Source organism: Musa acuminata, chromosome BXJ2-1 (genome assembly GCF_036884655.1).
Source record: "Musa acuminata AAA Group cultivar baxijiao chromosome BXJ2-1, Cavendish_Baxijiao_AAA, whole genome shotgun sequence".
In the NCBI taxonomy this organism is placed as follows: domain Eukaryota; kingdom Viridiplantae; phylum Streptophyta; class Magnoliopsida; order Zingiberales; family Musaceae; genus Musa; species Musa acuminata.
The window spans coordinates 6,244,791-6,263,389 of NC_088338.1; the positions used below are offsets into that span (position 1 = coordinate 6,244,791).

General features: G+C 42.7%; 3 protein-coding genes across 5 annotated transcripts; all 3 read left to right on the plus strand.

The window, feature by feature from the left end:
- Positions 1 to 1,483: 1,483 nt before the first annotated feature.
- LOC135598637 (uncharacterized) lies at positions 1,484 to 8,066 on the plus strand. The gene is made up of 2 exons (XM_065092746.1): positions 1,484 to 1,695; positions 4,678 to 8,066. The coding sequence occupies exon 2, from the start codon at positions 4,802 to 4,804 to the stop codon at positions 7,850 to 7,852; it is 3,051 nt and encodes a 1,016-aa protein (XP_064948818.1). The 5' UTR covers positions 1,484 to 1,695; positions 4,678 to 4,801; the 3' UTR covers positions 7,853 to 8,066.
- Positions 8,067 to 8,758: 692 nt separating this feature from the next.
- LOC103994375 (bifunctional protein FolD 4, chloroplastic) lies at positions 8,759 to 13,678 on the plus strand. 2 transcript variants are annotated; one of them, XR_010481633.1, is made up of 6 exons: positions 8,759 to 9,062; positions 9,746 to 10,071; positions 10,845 to 11,081; positions 11,192 to 11,359; positions 12,960 to 13,181; positions 13,311 to 13,678. XR_010481633.1 is itself a non-coding variant. In XM_009414700.3 (5 exons), the coding sequence occupies exons 1-5, from the start codon at positions 8,876 to 8,878 to the stop codon at positions 13,128 to 13,130; spliced, it is 1,089 nt and encodes a 362-aa protein (XP_009412975.2). In that variant the 5' UTR covers positions 8,759 to 8,875; the 3' UTR covers positions 13,131 to 13,265. The 2 variants fall into 2 exon arrangements, 1 of the variants encoding a protein (XP_009412975.2); XM_009414700.3 differs by lacking the exon at positions 13,311 to 13,678 and having other exon boundaries at positions 12,960 to 13,265.
- Positions 13,679 to 15,063: 1,385 nt separating this feature from the next.
- Positions 15,064 to 18,597, plus strand: LOC135598638 (protein NUCLEAR FUSION DEFECTIVE 4-like). 2 transcript variants are annotated; one of them, XM_065092747.1, is made up of 4 exons: positions 15,075 to 15,467; positions 15,551 to 15,916; positions 16,025 to 16,872; positions 17,856 to 18,597. In XM_065092747.1, the coding sequence occupies exons 2-4, from the start codon at positions 15,581 to 15,583 to the stop codon at positions 18,337 to 18,339; spliced, it is 1,668 nt and encodes a 555-aa protein (XP_064948819.1). In that variant the 5' UTR covers positions 15,075 to 15,467; positions 15,551 to 15,580; the 3' UTR covers positions 18,340 to 18,597. The 2 variants fall into 2 exon arrangements, with proteins under 2 accessions (XP_064948820.1, XP_064948819.1); XM_065092748.1 differs by lacking the exon at positions 17,856 to 18,597 and adding an exon at positions 16,957 to 17,168 and having other exon boundaries at positions 15,064 to 15,916.
- Positions 18,598 to 18,599: the final 2 nt, after the last annotated feature.

Below are 18,599 nucleotides of genomic sequence, written 5' to 3' on the forward strand. Positions count from 1 at the left end.
ATAATTTACGCCCCCCCCAAAAAAAAATGTTTTACACGTGGACACCACCATCCTCTCAGTCAACATAGCTTGGCTCCATTTAAGGACAGGTCAACGGCGGCTATTGCGCCTCATGGGTTCGAGCTCGAATCAGTCCAGCCAGTACTTGTACAGCATCATCAAATTAGATTCGGCAATTATCATCAATAACAGGATAGATTTAGTTATCTCAGACAAAAATAGCAAGTGGTTTACGTATAATTATTAGCGTAGATTTAATACACAGTACGAGGATTGGATACGTAGATATGGACTTTTATCGCTTCAGGGTTTAGATGTCATACATTGGTAGCGAATATTAATATTCTCTCACATTAATTATTCCTATTTAATTAGAAGCTGATATCTTCGTCATAGTTTTTGGAGACTGATTAGGACCGTCCAACAGATTCGAAAGATCAATCATTAGCTATACTTTGGCGGTGATATTTTGAATGCTAATCATGGCTATCAACACCAATGTCACATGATTTACATAGTTAATGTCGATGCATGATCGACTAATAGCTATTTATGATGCCATTGATGTCGATCTCAAACACGATCAATCACGACCGTTGACGTCATTTTGTATGTGCCGTCCATGTCAATCACTCACCTTTACATTGAAATCTGACCACGGGCGCTCATCTCTTCGGGCACGATCTTTGATGCGTCCATGATCGATCGATTCGGAGATGATCACGATTGATGTAGAGCGATCTTCTCCGTCCGTAGTCGGACCGTGGGGAGGAGGATGGTACGGATCGTCCGTGAGGTCGATCATGATCGCCAGCGCGAATTTTAATGCGATCATCGTCGAAGCAGGAATGGCACATTTAGGTTGAAATCTGACGACGGACGTTGATCTCTTCTCGCACGGTTTTTGATGCGTCCATCATGGCTTGAGGGGTTGATCTTGATCGTCCATGATTTGGAAGAGCGATCTCTTTTTCGCATGCGTCGTCGAAGAGGAGGGGGGAACAGATCGTCCGTCAGGCCGATCATGATCAGCAGCACGATTTTGAATGCGATCTTCGTATCGTACCATCTGTGTACATAACTATGAATTGTTTTCTTTGTGATGTTAAGACATGTCGAGCGTTGGGATGGGGATGGGGATGAGACATACACTAAAAACAAAAGCTATGATGTGTTTGCGACAACAGCTGTCCCCAGCTGTCCCCGTCGTTGAAAGCTCTGGCTCGAGTCTGCACACCTCATAGGAAGGACGACGGAAGAGAGATCCCCGACTGCCGTCGTCAGCACCCCCGGTCGCGGCCACCGGCTACAGCCGGTCCGTTCCGACCCACCCGCATCTTTCCTCTTCGTGTCCGGCGGCCGGCCCCACCCGCCCGGCCCACCTCGCCCGCTGCACGTGCCGCGCGGTGGGCCCCGTGGGGGAATCGAAAGCAAAATTAAATTTAATACGGCGGAATGTGAGGAAGGGATGGTGCAGAGGAGAGAGAAAACCCAAAGAGGGAGGGACGGAGGGGGTTCGACGAAGAGAGAGAGAGAGAGAGAGAGAGAGCGCAAGGAGCGAGCGGGGTTGGGTGGGAGGCGTGAGCGACAAGAGGAGAGCCGCCGTCAAAAGCGGAGGGACTCCTCCGTCTTCCGAACCTGGATTTTAGGGTTTCGGTTTCTCTCCGGGGCGACGGCAGCGGCAGCGGAGTGACGGTAACCCCAAATGCTTTCCCTTTCTTGAATTATGCGATTCTTCTCATCTTAGTCTTGTCTCCGAAGTTTGATTCGGTTCTCCTAGTTTTTCTCGCCGAACGTCCTGCGGTTTGTTTGGGTTTTTGCCCCTAAATATCTCGTTTTGTTGTGTGTGTGTGTGTGTGTGTGTGTTTTTTTTTTTTTTTTTTTCCTTTTGGATTTGGTGTTGCGTAGGGTTTTGTTATAATGCTTCGGTGGTGTAGATCTGTAGGTTTTCTATTAAAATCTGAATCATTGTGTTGTGTTTTTATTTTGATAGAATTTCTGATCTTTGTTTTTGCTTTCTAATTTTGATGCTTAGTTTTAGGCGTTTCCTTTTATTCTGCTTCCGTTCCCCTTTGAGTGCGGGTTCAGATGAATTTTCAGCTTGTAGTTCATAGCTTTCAGGACTGTAAGGTTTGGATTTGTTCTATTTGTGCAAATTTCGGACCACTTTTTCCCTCTATGTTCCATAAATAGCAAATTTTAGGTGATCATTCTCGAAGATTATATATCTGAACATCAACATCGTGGATTCAACTCTGTGACTTGAGTTTCATTTACCCTTCATGATTTTTCTCTCTTTGTCTGCCAATTTTGTGATACCAATCGTGTTGAGAAAACATATCCATTAGCTCGACGAGCCTAGAATTATATGGGCCAAAATGTGTAACATCTAGCCCTATATACAATTGCATTCATTTTCATTTTAGGCTTCATGTTCTCCTCAAGGGGTAAACCAACACAGCCAAAGTTCAGACTTGTCACACAGAATCATGTTGTAGCAGCTGGCACGTGAGACCTAGCCTAATTATGCCTCCAACCCACAAGGGCCCTTCATTAACTTGGCTTAAGTGCTTGTTAGTGGGAGAGAAATGCTTCATGACATGGCTTAAGTTATCGGATGACATACAAAAGCCAGAGGCGTTATACATCTAGAATGCACTTGTACGATGCCTACACCATCTCTACCTCTTATGATTCAAGCAATGACTTAAAGTCATGACATAAATGATCTTAGCAGGAACTTTTTCATTTGAAGTCTAATGAAATTTCTATACAGAATTCTCATAATCTTCAATATGTTCTATATTGGTTATATAGTTTTTTTTTTTCTTTGGTCAAATTCCAAATTTCTCTGTTTTGGTATGCAACAGCTACTGATTACTGAATAGACTATGATTATTTGGCGGCATTGTTACTAAATGTATGTATATAATATTATTTAGAAGCCGATGTTGTGACTTGTTCATAATTGACGAGTCACACACTCACACTATGGACTTGTGTTTTGTATTGACATGTAGATAGAGGATTGATCTAACTGCAAATTGCCCTTCAGTTGCAATACTTGGGTGGCACCATATCCTGGTAAGTGGAACACTGGGATTTGAAAAGGCAAAAAATCAAATGTAGTGGTATCTGAATAGGGAGGCCTGACGTCCTTTCTTCTTGCTCACTAGTATCCCATGATTAGTAAAGATCAGCATACTGTGAATTTTCAGCAGCTTCATGAGCATGTTTGACCAATTTCATTTTTTAAATTAAATATATTTTTTAACTTCATTGCTCCATTGCAACCTTCATGTCTGGGATCCAGATAACAGACACAGGAATAGGTCTGCATATATGTGGACCTTGTTTTTGTTGAGGATGTCTTTCTTTATCTCAAGGTTGGCGATTCCTTATTTATCCAACAGTTCAATTAAGTTTTTTCTACCATTGTCTTAGCTTATTCAAGGTAAAACAAACGAATCTATGTTATTATTGTTAAACATGGTTTAGTTGTATCCAGTAATGTTTACTACTATATTTGGAACTAGGACTCCTTTTTCTGTTCACACATTCTGCAACCATGGTCAATACATTCAAGTTCATGGATATTAGGCTATGTATTCTTACCAGCTCCATCAAACAGCTAGAAAGAAAAGTGTGATCTATACTGCTAATAATCTGAATAGGGATACTAATATTAGTAATATCGATTAAGCAGATGAGGTGGCTCTGTACATTAGCTTAGTAATATTAGTAGTATTAATAACAACCTCTAAATATAGAGGTAAGGCTGCTGCCTACGTTGAGGCCCCACATTAGTGGAAGGCTTGTGTACTAGGTTCATTCTTTTGAAATGAGGTGACTTTGATATGTTATCTACAACAAAGATATAATTAAAGGGTCCATGTGTTTTCAAAGATATAAAACAATTATTTAGGAAATATTTCAAGCAAATGTTCATTCTCCAGTTATTTTGGATCATATATTTTTTTGATACCTATCAAATGATCAATCTTAGTGGTAGACAGTTACTGTGAGGCAATATGGACTATGAAATATATGGTTCTTTGCTGGTGTAAAGCAATTTTATCAATGAAGTTCAACACATAAATTCTTCTCATATGTCAGGGAAAGTGGGAAATATCCTTATTTTTCAGTATTTCATGGCATGGTGCTCTGAGAATGCAACTTTGATTTCTGTGATGTACCACTATTTAACCTAGAGCTTATCAGTGTCAAAAGTGCAAGTATTGCTGGGCCATCAGCGCAGAATACCTATGTGGTTCGTGGGCACATAATTGGTTGCTTGTTTGGGCTATAGTTTCACAAATACATGTATAGATGGAATGCAGAAAAGGAGGTGGAAGAGAAATGGAGATATCTATAATGGAAAACAAGCGGAGAAACTATAAGGGTGACAGAAAAAAGAGTAGAAGGACAGAACACCGATTAGAATGACCAGCGATGTATGACAATAAGAAGAAAAGTAAAAGTTACCCAGAGTATACTGGTTTGCGAAATTGCCAAGAAGTCGTTGTTGTTTGAATTTGAATAATTCATTATACTATTTCTTAACTTTTGCATTATACTATATATGGAAATTTTATGTTATTTGAAAGGAAATGTTAAAAATTGTCTAACCATTATGTTTTCACAATCCTCCTGACCAAATAATGCTATATATTGCAGGAAAAAAGGCCATATCACATGCTTTTTCTCTTCCTATTCATGGTTTGATGACTTAAATAGCAGCATGGTGGAAGGAATTGGCCATTGAAGCTTTTAGCGACTCCGTTTGATCTTGTGAGCTAGAATGACGCTAGAAGATTTTTTCACTCTAACTGAGATGAGGGATGGCCTTTCGAGTCTCCCTAGGATTGAAGAGCTGCTCTCCATGATTCAGAAACTGAATGATTCTGTTACGAGTAACTTAGGTGATGCAGTAAGACAATGGTCTACAGTTGCAAGTGTTTTAGCAGCTACAGACAATAAGGAATGTGTTAATCAATTTCTCCAGTTGAATGGGCTTGTTTTTCTTAACCAATGGCTTCAAGAAGCACTGAAGCTCCATGCTGATGTTAGTGGTGTTGAAGAGCTGATAAGTTCATTATTGACATTTTTTGAGAGGTTTCCAATTGAGCTTAAACAGATAACTGCCTCTGGAATTGGAGTTACCATTGAACTTCTTCTTGATCACAAAAGCATTCCAATTAAGGAGAAGGCTAGAATTTTGTATGATAAGTGGAATCATGCAAGAAATGATGGTAAAAGTTGCCATGATCAGGAAACAAGTGGGACTTGTCAAAGTGATCAGCTTGAACCTTTTGAGGATGTGCAGATGAATGAAAAAAGTATGGACTTAGTAAATTCAGTTGTTGATATTCCCCCATGCACAGAAAGAACTGGTGAAGGAAAATGTGAAGTGAAATTGGCAGGAACTGAGATCCAGGTTGCTGATGTCACAGTATGTTCAGGCAGTTCCCCTCATGATTCCACCTATAAAGAAAGAGTTATAGCATCACAAAAAGCTATTTCTACATCTTCCAATCCCATCAATCCGAATGCAGTTTCAGCAGAAGTGTGTTCATCGGGGTCATCCCTTGTATCAACCTCTTGTCAGGAGAAGTTAACTGTTATAGAGGGGTCTTCTGTTTCTGTTGCAGTAGGAAAGTCCTCTACTGGCACTGGTTCACAATCTGGTCGGGAAGGAGATACAGATGATCAGCCTGATGCATCATTGTTGAAAAATGTCCCTGATAGCGTAAGAGGGATGGATGTGGAAATGAGGGAAGTGAAACCATGCAAATCCAATCAAAGAGAAACTTGCGGTAATTCTTCATCCGTTGTGTTTTCTACTTCTGTGACACCATCGGTGGCTGCTCCAGAGCTGACTAATTCATGCCAGTTGGATTCTAACAATGGTGACTCGTGTGCCTCAAAGGCAATGCTACATGAGCTAAGTTCTGGTGCTTTTGACCATGGGAGGGAAAAGTGTTTAATAACAGCCAAGGAGTCCAACACAGCTGCAAATCTCGCTAGTGGTATTCATGAACTTGCCTGTACTGTCAGCAACCTCAGCGATCCAGGTGATCCTCAGTTACCTTGTCAAAGGGAGGAAGCCATGAGTAGTGTCCTTAAAGGCACTGATGGTGAGGTCAATCTTAATATTCGTAAAGGTCATTTCTTGAACTCTCCTGATTTCCTAAAAGTCGTGGGGACCAAGGCAAATAAGGAAATTGGTCGAAAGTCAGATATGAGACTTGAATGTTTGGATGATGCACTAGAGGTTGCAAGGCAAGTCGCTATAGCAGTGGAGCAAGAGGTGGTTGATTATAGAGAGCCTTTTTGCAGCTCTCCTGAGGTCAACTCTGGTGGAACAACTGGTTCTCATAACCCTGATTCTGAAGAAGAAAAGCAGGATCAACCAGTGACCGAGGAAATTGGTGGGAATAGTTCATCTGCTGGAAATGGTCCTTCTGTTACTACATCTACTGAGAAGGGGTCAGAGATCACACAGAACATGAGCCCTGACCAGGAAAACTCTGAGCAAAATATAGAATCACCCAAACCAAAAGTTCCTGCTCAGGAATCAGTTGGTAAGTCTATCGCAGACAGATTCAATTTCGATCTGAATTCAGATATTTGCAGTGATGAACCTGAATGCCCGTTAAAGCCCATTTTGAAAATGCCTATCGGCGTGTCTGCTCCTGTAGCTGTTATTGCTTGTTCAAAAGGAGCTCCAGGATTGCCTGTTACACCTCTCTGTTTCGGAGGTGAAATGGGATGGAAAGGTTCGGCTGCTACCAGTGCTTTTCGGCCAGCATCTCCTCGGAGAACTCCTGATGGTGAAAGGTCATCTTCTGGTTCAAAACCAAAGACAAACTCGCTTGAATTTGATTTGAATGTGGCTGAAAGGGCTGATGATGTGGGTGATGAACCCATATTGGTGAAGGAGTTGCCTGCTTCCTCTAGTCTGCCATCCGGAGATTCATGTGTGGAAGTTAGTTCGAGAAGAACAGAGAAGCTAAGTTTGGATCTTAATCGCCTTGGAGATGAAGAAACGTCTATGTGTCCATCCTCATCCTTGAAGCTGCATTTCCAGAGTGGAGAGCGGAGCCTGTCTTCAGCTTCATCATCATCTTCCAGGCAGCCTTTTCTTAGAGACTTTGACCTGAATGATAACCCATCTTTCCCCAATATTGGTAATTCTTGCAACTTTGATATGTCATCAACCAAACCTTCTGATTCTTTTGGAGTTCCAACACCCACTGATCCCGTTATCAAAATTATGGGATCAAAAATTGCTGTTGAAAGGAAAGCTAATGACAACCAAGTGCAGCAGTCTTTTCTATCAGTAGGACTGAAGATGGAGCCTCCTGTTGTCGCAAGGCCACTGATGCCTTATACAAACATGCCAACCCCCACTTACGGATATACTGGACTCCCGACTGGGCCTTCCGTGTCAGTCCCCCCAGCATATTATTCACCTGGAAACATTTCTTACATGGTAGACTCCAGAGGTGCAACAGTCATGCCGCATGTTACTGGCTCAGCAGCTCTTGGTCTAACATCTGCCAGGCCACCCTTTCTTATAGGTGCGGCTATGCCCTCAAACATGGCTGGTTTTGGGTCTTTGCAACCTGGTCTTGACTTGAATGGTGGTATGACGTCCGTGGAGGGTGGGATCAGAGAAGGCAGCAGTTTTAGACAATTCTTTTTGCAAGGTCACGGTCGATGGATGGAAGAACAACCGAAGACCGGTGCACAGCCTTCCAGTTCAGACACTACATTGAAGCGGAAAGAGCCAGACTCTGGATGGGAGCCTTATCCGCATGGTTACAAGCAGATGACATCATGGCAATAATTGTGTTTAAAGACCATTAGGGTTGTATCGGGTTATCTAAGGTTAGTTGCTTACCTTTTGTTCCTTTAAGATGGTGGGCCAATTCGACCGAATGGCATTGGCAGGTGGATAAGCGAATAAGGTTATAGATAGTTTTGATGAAAATTTATTGCCAAAATATCGGTACATTTGATTGTTTACATTCCTCCATTATCATTATTTAGTCCATTGCACCCGGTGGAAGCCCCATGCATGCATCTCCTAATGAACGAGATGCTAGTTCTTGTTTTTCATCTCTTTCCCGTTTTATTCGAATCGCTATATCATCATCTTTGGTTTTAGTTTTATGTATTATTTAAGCTTTGTTGTACATGATAGATTTTTCACATATATACGTATGTATATACACACACACACACCACATTACTACTAAAATTTCTTTGATGCTGTATAACCTGTTAGTGTTGTGCATTTGCCTAATTGTGTATGAGTCTGCAGAATAAAATTGTAGGTTGATGGTTTGAGAGCTCTTTCAGCAAGTCTTATGAGGTAGCCAACCACTTTAGTTGGTAAATATATGATGAGGTAAATAACATAGACAGTGATTTATTTCACATTTTACATGAACACGGAGTAATCTCAATCAAAGACTGGTCACTCTAAATAATATTCTAACTTTTAATAGTATTTCCTTTTCTATCGAAGTCAGAAATCAAGTAGAACAAATAAACAAACAAAAGAAAAAAAAAAGGCATCTTATTTATTTGAACTTGGGATAAATTCCAAAAACATTTTTCGAAAATCGGAAACAGCAAAAATGGGAGGCGAGCCTTTTTGTTTTCCGAATCCGAATCCGAATCCGAATCCGAACCCTTGGAAACTATTTATTGCAATCACAACCCGATACGTCGCGAGCCGTTAGCCTATTTTAGTTCCGCGGCAGAAAACCCGTGTCACGAATCCGCCGCATCCACTCTCCCGCGGCAACACCCTAACCTTCCAAGGAACCGCTTCCCCTCCCCCCTCCCCCCTTCTCAGCGGGGTATGGCTCCGTCGGTGATGTCGGATTTCTCGTCCTCGGCCACCGCCCGGCTTCTTCCCTTCCGGTGCACTGTCCCTATCAGGGCTTTCCAATTCCAGCCGTCGGTTTCCATCCAACTGACGCCCTTGCGCCTGAACGCGTCTCGATCGACCTTGTCGCGGTGCTGTAGTTCATCTGCTGTCGCCGCAGGTATGCGTCTGGTGTTTTTTCCTGTCGTATGCAGCTTTGTCTGGTACCGAATTGCTCAGCTGTGATGCCGATCAAAGTTTCATATACTTTTTCTTGGTTCCTTCTTTGATCAGTCTCTTGGGCCATTCAGAACCTTTTGGGGTTGGTTATTCATCTGTACGTCATGATGGTTTATGCTTTCCGTCTTTCGTTAGTAGAATAACCATGATATTGGTCTATATATATATATATATATATAGTATGTATGATTTTAGAACCGTTGTTCTTCTTGTGCTGCTTGTGGGAATTCTAGAAGTGGGGATCACTAGTTGAATAATGAGGAGCTACAATTAGGGCAAATAGAATGAATTTTCTATTAATATTTGAAGAATTTGTCTATGTTGCGGTTCCATCAGTTTGTAAAAATCCAGGTCTGGACCTGGTTATGTAATTTTAGAGTTTACTCAATCAGAACCTTAAGTTTTACTATGAGGAAGTATGAAGGGAGACCAAAGTTGTGTTTATGACATGTTATGGAAATATGCGGTCTAGAGGCAATCAATAGTTCAACCTTGAAGTTATAATCAGAAGGACCAAGAAGTCAAGTTCATCAACACTTGAAAAGCATTTGTTTGTTGACGTCCTCTTTTTGCCATACTTTGCTTTTGTTTTCGAGCCTAATGTTTCTTGATCTGGACATGTAGTGGCAACAAATACGGATACTCTTGCCAAGGTTATTGATGGGAAGTTGGTCTCAAAGCAAATAAAAGATGAAGTTGCTGGGGAAGTAGCCGGTATGAAGGAAGCAATTGGTGTCGTTCCTGGTTTGGCAGTCATTCTTGTGGGCTCAAGGAAGGATTCTCAAACTTATGTCCGCAATAAGAAGAAGGCTTGTGAAGCAGTGGGTATAAAATCTTATGAAGTTAATTTGCCTGAGGACAGCACAGAGGAAGAAGTGATTAAGCATATTTTAGAATTCAACAATGATCCATCAGTTCATGGGATTCTTGTTCAGTTGCCTCTCCCTCGTGTATGATTTCTTTAACTAGTGCTTTGCTAAATTACAGATTTTTTATATCGTTTCCTGTTTGTATGTGAATGCATATGCCAAAGATATCTTTTATTGGACTAATAAAATGCTACTTCTTTTTTATTTGGTTTGATGGAATTATTATCTCAACATGCACAAAACACCAGTAAATTCAAAATAGATGCTATGGGATTTATTTATCTTCATATAGTGTTCATGCCTAGCATATGTTCTTCTTAGCAAGTGTTTCATCAGGTACAAATTATTTTATATCATTTTATGTTTCTATGCAAATGCACTTGCTGAAGATATCTTACATTGCACCAAAATAATGTTACTCTTTTTTTTTTCTCCTTTGGTTGGATGGAATTATTATTTCAACATGCACAAAGCAGCTGTAGTAGATGCTAAAAAGATGCTTGATATTTGTTTATCTTTAGCTTTCGTGGCTCTTTATTGATGTGGAATGTGCTCTTCTCTTGTGGAATTGCATTTAAATCCTATCCATCTTTTGAACTATACACATTTTATCTCGTTCAGTAACTCAAAATGTCAAGAGCATTGTAGGGTAGGCTGTTTCTTACAACATCGGGAAATTAGTACGAGCATATGTGTGCTAAGATCAGTCTGGAGCATAAGCAAGCCATATATTTCTCTTTTTGTTATATGTAAGAATTTGGATGCCTGATGCTTTATCTTGTTCTCAGTTGGTCTTGAATTTGTGCTTTGTTTTTTTTACTAAAAAGACTTAGGAGAAACACTGTATTTTGCAGCATATGAATGAGGAGAACATTTTGAATGCTGTTAACATTGAGAAAGATGTGGATGGTTTCCATCCGTTGAATATTGGTCGTCTTGCTATGCAAGGTAGGGACCCCTTGTTTGTTCCTTGTACTCCTAAGGGATGCATGGAATTATTATACAGGCATGGAGTTGAAATCAAGGGGAAGAGAGCTGTTGTTATCGGCAGGAGCAATATTGTTGGAATGCCTGCTGCATTGCTGCTGCAAGTACTACTCTTTACATCAATCTTGCATTACTGTAGAAGATCCTGACCGTTTGTTGTTTAAGGGCCTCTACTCTATGCCTTGTGCTAATTAGGCTTTCATGACTTCAACAGAAAGCAAATGCAACCGTCAGCATAGTCCACTCTCATACTAAAAATCCTGAGGAAGTTACAAGACAAGCGGATATTGTGATTTCAGCTGCTGGGGTTGCCAACTTGGTAAGAGGCAGCTGGATAAAGCCAGGGGCAGTCGTGATAGATGTCGGAATAAATCCAGTTGATGTAAGATGCTTCCCTTTTGTATCATCATTTATGCTTCCTTATAATCTAGAAATGTGTTCCTACATTTGCAGCAATTTGATAGTGCTTACGTATACACTACTGATATTTGACCTTGGGAATGATAGCATTGTTATTTCCATGTAAACTATCATGTTTTCGTTTGCGGCATGATTTTCTTATCTCTTTATTCCTAATGTCCACAACGAAGAATATAACTGTTTTCTAGTCTTTTATGTAAACATTTAATAATTAGCCATGCAATCTTATCAACGTGTCATGTTCCACACTACTTTCTATAGGCTTTACGAGTACCAGCTCTGATTATCAATGTCTGCTGCACTTTTGATGGCAAAACATAGTATCATACAAGGTTCGTAATACCGTACCGTACCGGTATTTCGATCTGGGCTCGATACCGGTACGGTACGGTATACTGAGCGGTACACCCAGGTGTTACCGGGTACTATAGTGCTACAGTACTCTCGGACCGGTAACAGTCGGTCCGCGTACCGACCACCTGTTGGACCGGTACGTACCACCCATACCGGGCGGTACGGCTCGGTATGGCAGACCCTGGTATCATGTCACTTGATCTCCTAGAAGTGGGCCAATCTTACCAGTCATTCTGGATTCATATCAGAATATGAATAGATGTCTTTTGTATAGTGTGTACATACTGAAGTGTACTCGATCAATTCCTGTATGTGTTAGATGAAGCAAAATTCTTTTCTTGTGCCGATTAAACATGTATTCAAGTTCAGTCAGATTCAGCCTGGAGTGATTGGATTTATACACACATGAACACATGCCCAACAAACATTTATGAGCAATAAATGAACACTGGGTATAACAGTTATTGGAAAGTCCCCATTTGGTGCTCAGCATGATCTAAGAAACTGGGCCATAACTCCAGATAGCTCTCTTAGGAAGTGTGAGGCTTTGGTATCGAGGGAACCATGTGTATTATACAGACATCTGAAATGCCTAGCTTACATATCTACTGTGTATTTTCTGGAAATTTACTCCTTGTTTTGCTTCTATCGTTTACCTTACACGATGGAGGAAATTCTTTTCTTTGTTTTATCTTATTTCGTTGTGCATAGGCAACATTACAAACATAGGTGTAGTTTTGGTTGCTGCCATCAAACATTATTACACTTTAACATTTATCTTTTGCTTTTGATACGAGTGTCTGCTACTCAGTGAAGTTTCTTGTAATGCTTTTGGAATCAAAACCAAGTCTTTACCTCTTTCATGCACACGATATTCTTGATCAACCAAGTATTTCTTTTCCAAGGAAAATGCTTGAAGTATGTGCCCCATGCATAATCATGTTTGAAATCCAATGTTCTTGATACTTGGTAAAACCAGAGTACTCAATTCGATATCTCTGTTATGTGTGCGCACACATACATGAGAAATGTGGATACATGCTTTTGACTGTACTTACGAGAAATGTGGATCTTATGATGATTATTGTGATTATTTCCTTTATTCTCTCAACACGTATTAGGTTGGATCTTTCGTGTGATACTCGTACATGTGGAGAAGCATTATCTTACTAGGTAGTGGACTCAATTGTTTCTTCTGATCATTTCAGGATGCAGAAAGCCCTCGAGGTTATGGGCTGGTTGGTGATGTCTGCTACGAAGAGGCTTGTACGGAAGCTTCCGCTATCACCCCAGTTCCTGGTGGAGTTGGTCCGATGACAATCGCCATGCTTTTATCCAATACACTTGAATCTGCCAAAAGGATACACAATTTCAAGTGACACAACTTCATGCCCTCTGATCGACCTTCGCAAACGACACTTCTGATGGAGGTTTTCCTTAACTTATTTCTTTTTTATAACACGGACTCGATCCTATAGGATAAAATAACAAGAAACATGGCGTTTTGATCTTTACTTTTCCTCCATTTGTTGTTGATTTGGTGTTGATTGATGTTGCAGTTACCAAGTTGTCACAAAGCCATCCCTATCCTTGCTGCGGTCGCCTGTCTCCTTTCCCTCTCTCACAGTCTCACCCATAGCCTTCGCTCCGCCGCCCTCTCGTCCTTCTCTTGTTTCCTTCTGTTGGCGTCACCTTCTCTTGGCCGTCCTCCCATCCTTTGGTCGCCTTCCATCATCTACTTGAGTTTCTCATTTTCGAATCTCAATTTTACTTATCGTTTTGTTACTTTGATCAGATTATCGTTACATTTTTTTGGGGGGGGGGGGTTGCATCTTTTATCGATTCAAGAACTCCGTCATTGAATTGTATTTTACTGCAAGTGGTACGTTAAATTAACCTTTGTTCAGGACCGTACCTTTCTTCTGCATGCCCGTCCAATCTGCTTGAGTTATATTAAGATTTACGTAGCTATTCTAGTTAATATTTTAGATTCAGATATTTATATAATTGGTCAGATTGTATTAACCCAGTGGCAGAGAGAGAGAGAGAGACTGGGGAGATAGCAGACCTTTATGCATATGGCTGAGGAAGAGAGAGAGAGAGAGAGAGAGAGAGAGAGAGCAGGCCTTTATGCAGATGGCAGAGGAGGATGAATGCATTACTGATGCACTGCAGCTTCATCTCCTCGTCGAGAAGAAGGAAAGGTCAAAGATAGACATGATTGATATGGTCAGGTACACGGCCCCGACTACTAGAAATTTCAACTTGTGTGTCGACCTACGCCCGTTCGATTCCAATTTGGATTCAACCGAAACGAGGGGTGCATTCGAATATTTTGGGCCCACTGTTTACTTCAGACGGACAACACGACACGGTGGAGTGTTGCTTTCGGAATTATAAGCGATCAGCATGCGACCACGTTGTTTTGGGTTGACTCGTCGAGCCCGTCGGTCTTAAATATCTGCCACGCTCAAATGCTAAGCCACATGTTTCTTTCTAGTGTGCTGAAAACACGTTTTCGGCTTTTTGTGTTAGAAAAAATAATTTTAAAAAACAAATTTTCAAGAACTAGTTTTTAAGTACCTATCTTTGATTTGAATTTGAATTTGGATGATACTAACTAAAAAGAACTCAACTATAAAAGTTAGTTTTGTGTAATTAGATCCCCAAAACTCATACCCTAAAAGACTAAATGATAATATCATATTTGGTTGTGATGTATGTGTTAAAATGGTCCACTTTTACTTGTATTCTCGTTTTGACGTGGGAGTAATGTGAGCTAATTATAAATAATGATATTGGTCCTTACGCTTCTAAAAGTTATATTATGATCCCTAAAATATTTAATCTCATTTTCTCTTATATCGTCGATTCCGTTGATGAAAATACCATGTTCAGTGATAAATCGAAGTGAGATAAAGTCATTACGTACTCAATGATAAATTTTATGGTATTTATCAATAAAACATAGTTAAATATTTTATTTTTATAATTATAAAAATCTTAAAATAAATTTTAAAAATATAGATATCTGAATGTAAAAGATAATTAATTATAAAAAATAATATGTAATTAATCTGTACTGACATGAAAATATCCTTATTTGTAGGGTCATGGATGTGATCGTGAATGGTTACGATGCATTTGTTTCGGTTCGGAAAAATATGTCGATGCAGTAAATGCGATGATGTGATTGATGGAGATCCATATATTAGGTTTGGATTGGAGTAAAACGTTGTTGGCCTTATACAATGTCTATACATGGAGCAACGTTGAACGGTATCAATTTTTTGTTTGTCTACTAGAAGAAATATCGCTACATCAACAAAGATGATAAGTAGCTTCAGACACAAAAAACAACTGAAGCTCGCATCAATCCCCTCAGAAAATGCCTACCACTAAAAGTCGGAGATTGTATCGCGAAGCACAACGAATGAAGAGAAACTGCCCGCTTTGATTGACGTCGACGAATCTGTGGATCGTATTCGTGAAGGCTTTCCTTCCTACGCACCGATGATGCTTTGACGTCAATCTCTTTACGCAGTCGTAAGGAAGGAGACGACCACCGAAACCATCTCGCGCACGTATTCCTTGTCCGCCTCTTTCAGCAAACTCTGTTTGGCTTTCACAGTTCAAATCTGCGTTGATAACCTCTTACCATAACAGTCGTAAACGACGAGCCACTGCCGAAGACGCACACGCCGTTTTGGTTAACGGTAATACTGCGCGCTATTTTAAGTAGCTGACTCCCTCCCCCCATCTTTTGTTGATTCGAACCTTTTCTTGGAGTTTGTTACAGTGGAGAGGAGAAAGAGAGAGAGAGAGAGGGATGGGGGATTGGAGAACGGGATGGGAGGGGAGGGGAGTGGGGAGGTGGTTGGGGTTCGTGACGGCGGTGTGGGTCCAGTGTATCTCCGGCAACAACTACACTTTCTCCAACTACTCCGACGCGCTCAAGAGCCTGATGGGCCTCACCCAGCTCCAGCTCAACAACCTGTCCGTCGCCAAGGACATCGGAAAGGCCTTCGGACTCCTAGCGGGCCTCGCCTCAGACCGCCTTCCCACCCCGGTCATCCTCCTCATCGGCTCCGTCGAGGGCCTCGTCGGCTACGGCGCCCAGTGGCTGGTCGTCCGACAATCCATCCGCCCCCTGCCCTATTGGCAGGTCTGCCGTCCTGGCCTCTCTCTCTCGTTTGATGTCGGCGGAGGCATTTCGCCGAACAGGTAGTGAGTGCGTACGTGTTTCTTGAGTGGGTTTCTCGGTGCCTCGCAGATGTGCGTCTTCTTGTGCATGGGCGGCAACAGCACGACGTGGATGAACACCGCGGTGCTGGTGACCTGCATCCGCAACTTCCGACGGAACCGCGGGCCGGTGTCGGGGATCCTCAAGGGCTACGTCGGGCTCAGCACCGCCATCTTCACCGATATCTGCTCCGCCTTGTTCGCCGACAGCCCCGCCGCGTTCCTCCTCATGCTCGCGGTCGTCCCCGCCGCGGTTTGCACCGCGGCGATGTTCTTCCTCCGCGAATCGCCGCCTGCCGGCGACGACCCGGCGGCGGACCTCGACGGCGCCGAGGCTACGTACTTCGGGGTCATCAACGCGATGGCGGTGGTGATCGCGGTTTACCTCCTGGCCTTCGACCTCACGGGCCACCACGGCGCGCTCGTGTCCAGGCTCTTCGCGGCGGGGCTCCTCGTGCTACTGGCGGCGCCGGCGGCGGTGCCGATCCACATAAGCCTGAAGGCGAGGTGCAGGCCGCGGGGCGGCGCGTCGGATGACGGCGGGGTCAGCGAGGCGCCGCTGCTGGCCGAGGAGGCGGCAGAGGGGGGAGCGAAAAATGGCGGAGAGATAAGCAGCCGTGAGGATGAGGCGGAGGGTAAGGGGAGGCCGGAGATCGGGGAGGACCACACGATAGTGGAGGCGGTGAAGACGGTGGACTTCTGGGTGCTCTTCTCCTCGTTCCTGTGCGGCGTGGGGACGGGGATGGCGGTAATGAATAACATGGGTCAGATGGGGCTGGCCTTGGGCTACACCGACGTCTCTATCTTCGTCTCCATGCTCAGCATCTGGGGCTTCTTCGGCCGCATCACCTCCGGAACCATCTCCGAGTACTTCATCAAGTACACACCGCTTCCCACTCTCCTTCCTTCTTCTCTTTACGTTTATTAGTAGCATCGTTACTGATTACGGTTCGTGATTGGAAGGTGATTGATTGTTAGGGTTGGTCGGGCGGAAGGAAGAAGGAAGATTTATTAGAACTGAAGACAAAACAAAGGGAAAAAGATCTCTTAATTTTGTGTGGGCAAAATGATGATAATCGAGATTTTTATGAACTAAATTAATTGATATCGTCTCGATGTTTTGATTTTGATGGACAAAATAGACGAAGAAGGCGAAAGCAGTGGCCGTTCTTTTACGGGTAACAAAGTCATATTTGGTGGGTTTGGTTGGATGTTTCTTTTGTTCTTTTTATCTTTTAGACTTCACAGACAAATAGTTGTTGATTAATAACGTAGTGCAGACTAGTAGTTCGGATTAGTAGGCTTAACGTGCGGGATGCGCTGACTTTAAACCTTTAGAGACCAACAACCGCCGACCGTGGGAACACCAGTCACTTTCTTTCTATTAAGTTCCTTGGAAGAGAAGTCTCCGAGGAAAAGAACTGCGAAGCGTGGGATCGAGGAACGGACGACGTAAGCGGCACGACCTGAGGCGTTCTGCCGTCGAGGATCGTGCGATTTACGTCATTTTAGATATGGTAAACATTAGAGCAGCCAAGCACGGATCGTGTGGCTTGCCATTGTAGATAGATATGGTGAGCATTAGATGAAAGAGCCAAAAGATTCAGATGCTATTTTTTTATTGGTTTATTATGCCTCTGCAGGCACACTTCATACGAGTACCGTCTACATGATGTAACGGTAGCACGCGTGGTTTGATCTTTTGCTCATAACCTTTTGAACTTTTTGTTTTTTTGTTTTACTATTGTTTATGTGCATAGTTATATTAGATGGTACGTCTTTCGTCAAATATTTGATACAAAACCTACGATGGGTGCATAGATATGCTCATACTGATCCAACTTTTGTTTTGGGTAACGCAGGGAGCATGCAACCCCGAGGCCCCTGTGGAATGCAGCCTCACAGATCCTGATGGCCGTGGGCTATGTCGTCATGGCTCTGGCCGTTCCCGGGTCGCTCTACATCGGTTCGGTCGTGGTGGGGTTGTGTTACGGCGTCCGTCTCGCCGTCTCAGTGCCCACAGCATCAGAGCTGTTCGGCTTGAAGTACTATGGCCTCATCTACAACATTCTCATCCTCAATCTTCCGCTCGGCTCCTTCCTCTTCTCCGGTCTCCTTGCTGGCCTCCTTTACGATGCTCAGGCGACCAAGACGGAAGGTGGGGCCAACACCTGCGTCGGAGCCCATTGCTACAGGATGGTGTTTGGGATCATGGCCCTCGCATGCATCGTCGGTTTCGGATTGGACGTGGTGTTGGCATTTAGGACGAAGAAGTTGTACCGACAGATCCAGTCGAGCAAGAGAACGAGGAAAGCAGCGAGTCGGCATCGGATCACCAAAGGCTGATGACGAGTGTTTTTCTCTTCTTTCCTTACTGTTCCCTGGTGGTGCTAATATGTGTGTACCGGATGTCAACTTCTCTTTTACCACGAGGCCCGTAAGTAAGCATTGTAGCCGTCGGTTTTAAGATGCAACATCATTACTGTAAGCAGAAGAGAAAGGAACGAACACGACCTGTTTTTAATAGCGCTTTTTTGTAAGCACAAGCAGCTGTTTACTGTATAAATAATAAAACAAATGCCTCGTGCATGTGTTTTTTTTTAATT

Excerpts from the sequence above, each read along its gene's own strand:
- LOC103994375 (XM_009414700.3), top strand. The coding sequence starts at position 8,876 with ATGGCTCCGTCGGTGATGTCGGATTTCTCGTCCTCGGCCACCGCCCGG. Across the intron at positions 10,072-10,844 it reads TTCAGTTGCCTCTCCCTCGT|CATATGAATGAGGAGAACAT; the intron begins GTATGATTTCTT and ends TGTATTTTGCAG. Across the intron at positions 11,360-12,959 it reads TCGGAATAAATCCAGTTGAT|GATGCAGAAAGCCCTCGAGG; the intron begins GTAAGATGCTTC and ends TGATCATTTCAG.
- LOC135598638 (XM_065092747.1), top strand. The coding sequence starts at position 15,581 with ATGGGGGATTGGAGAACGGGATGGGAGGGGAGGGGAGTGGGGAGGTGG. Across the intron at positions 15,917-16,024 it reads GCCCCCTGCCCTATTGGCAG|ATGTGCGTCTTCTTGTGCAT; the intron begins GTCTGCCGTCCT and ends GGTGCCTCGCAG. Across the intron at positions 16,873-17,855 it reads ATCTCCGAGTACTTCATCAA|GGAGCATGCAACCCCGAGGC; the intron begins GTACACACCGCT and ends TGGGTAACGCAG.
- LOC135598637 (XM_065092746.1), top strand. The coding sequence starts at position 4,802 with ATGACGCTAGAAGATTTTTTCACTCTAACTGAGATGAGGGATGGCCTT.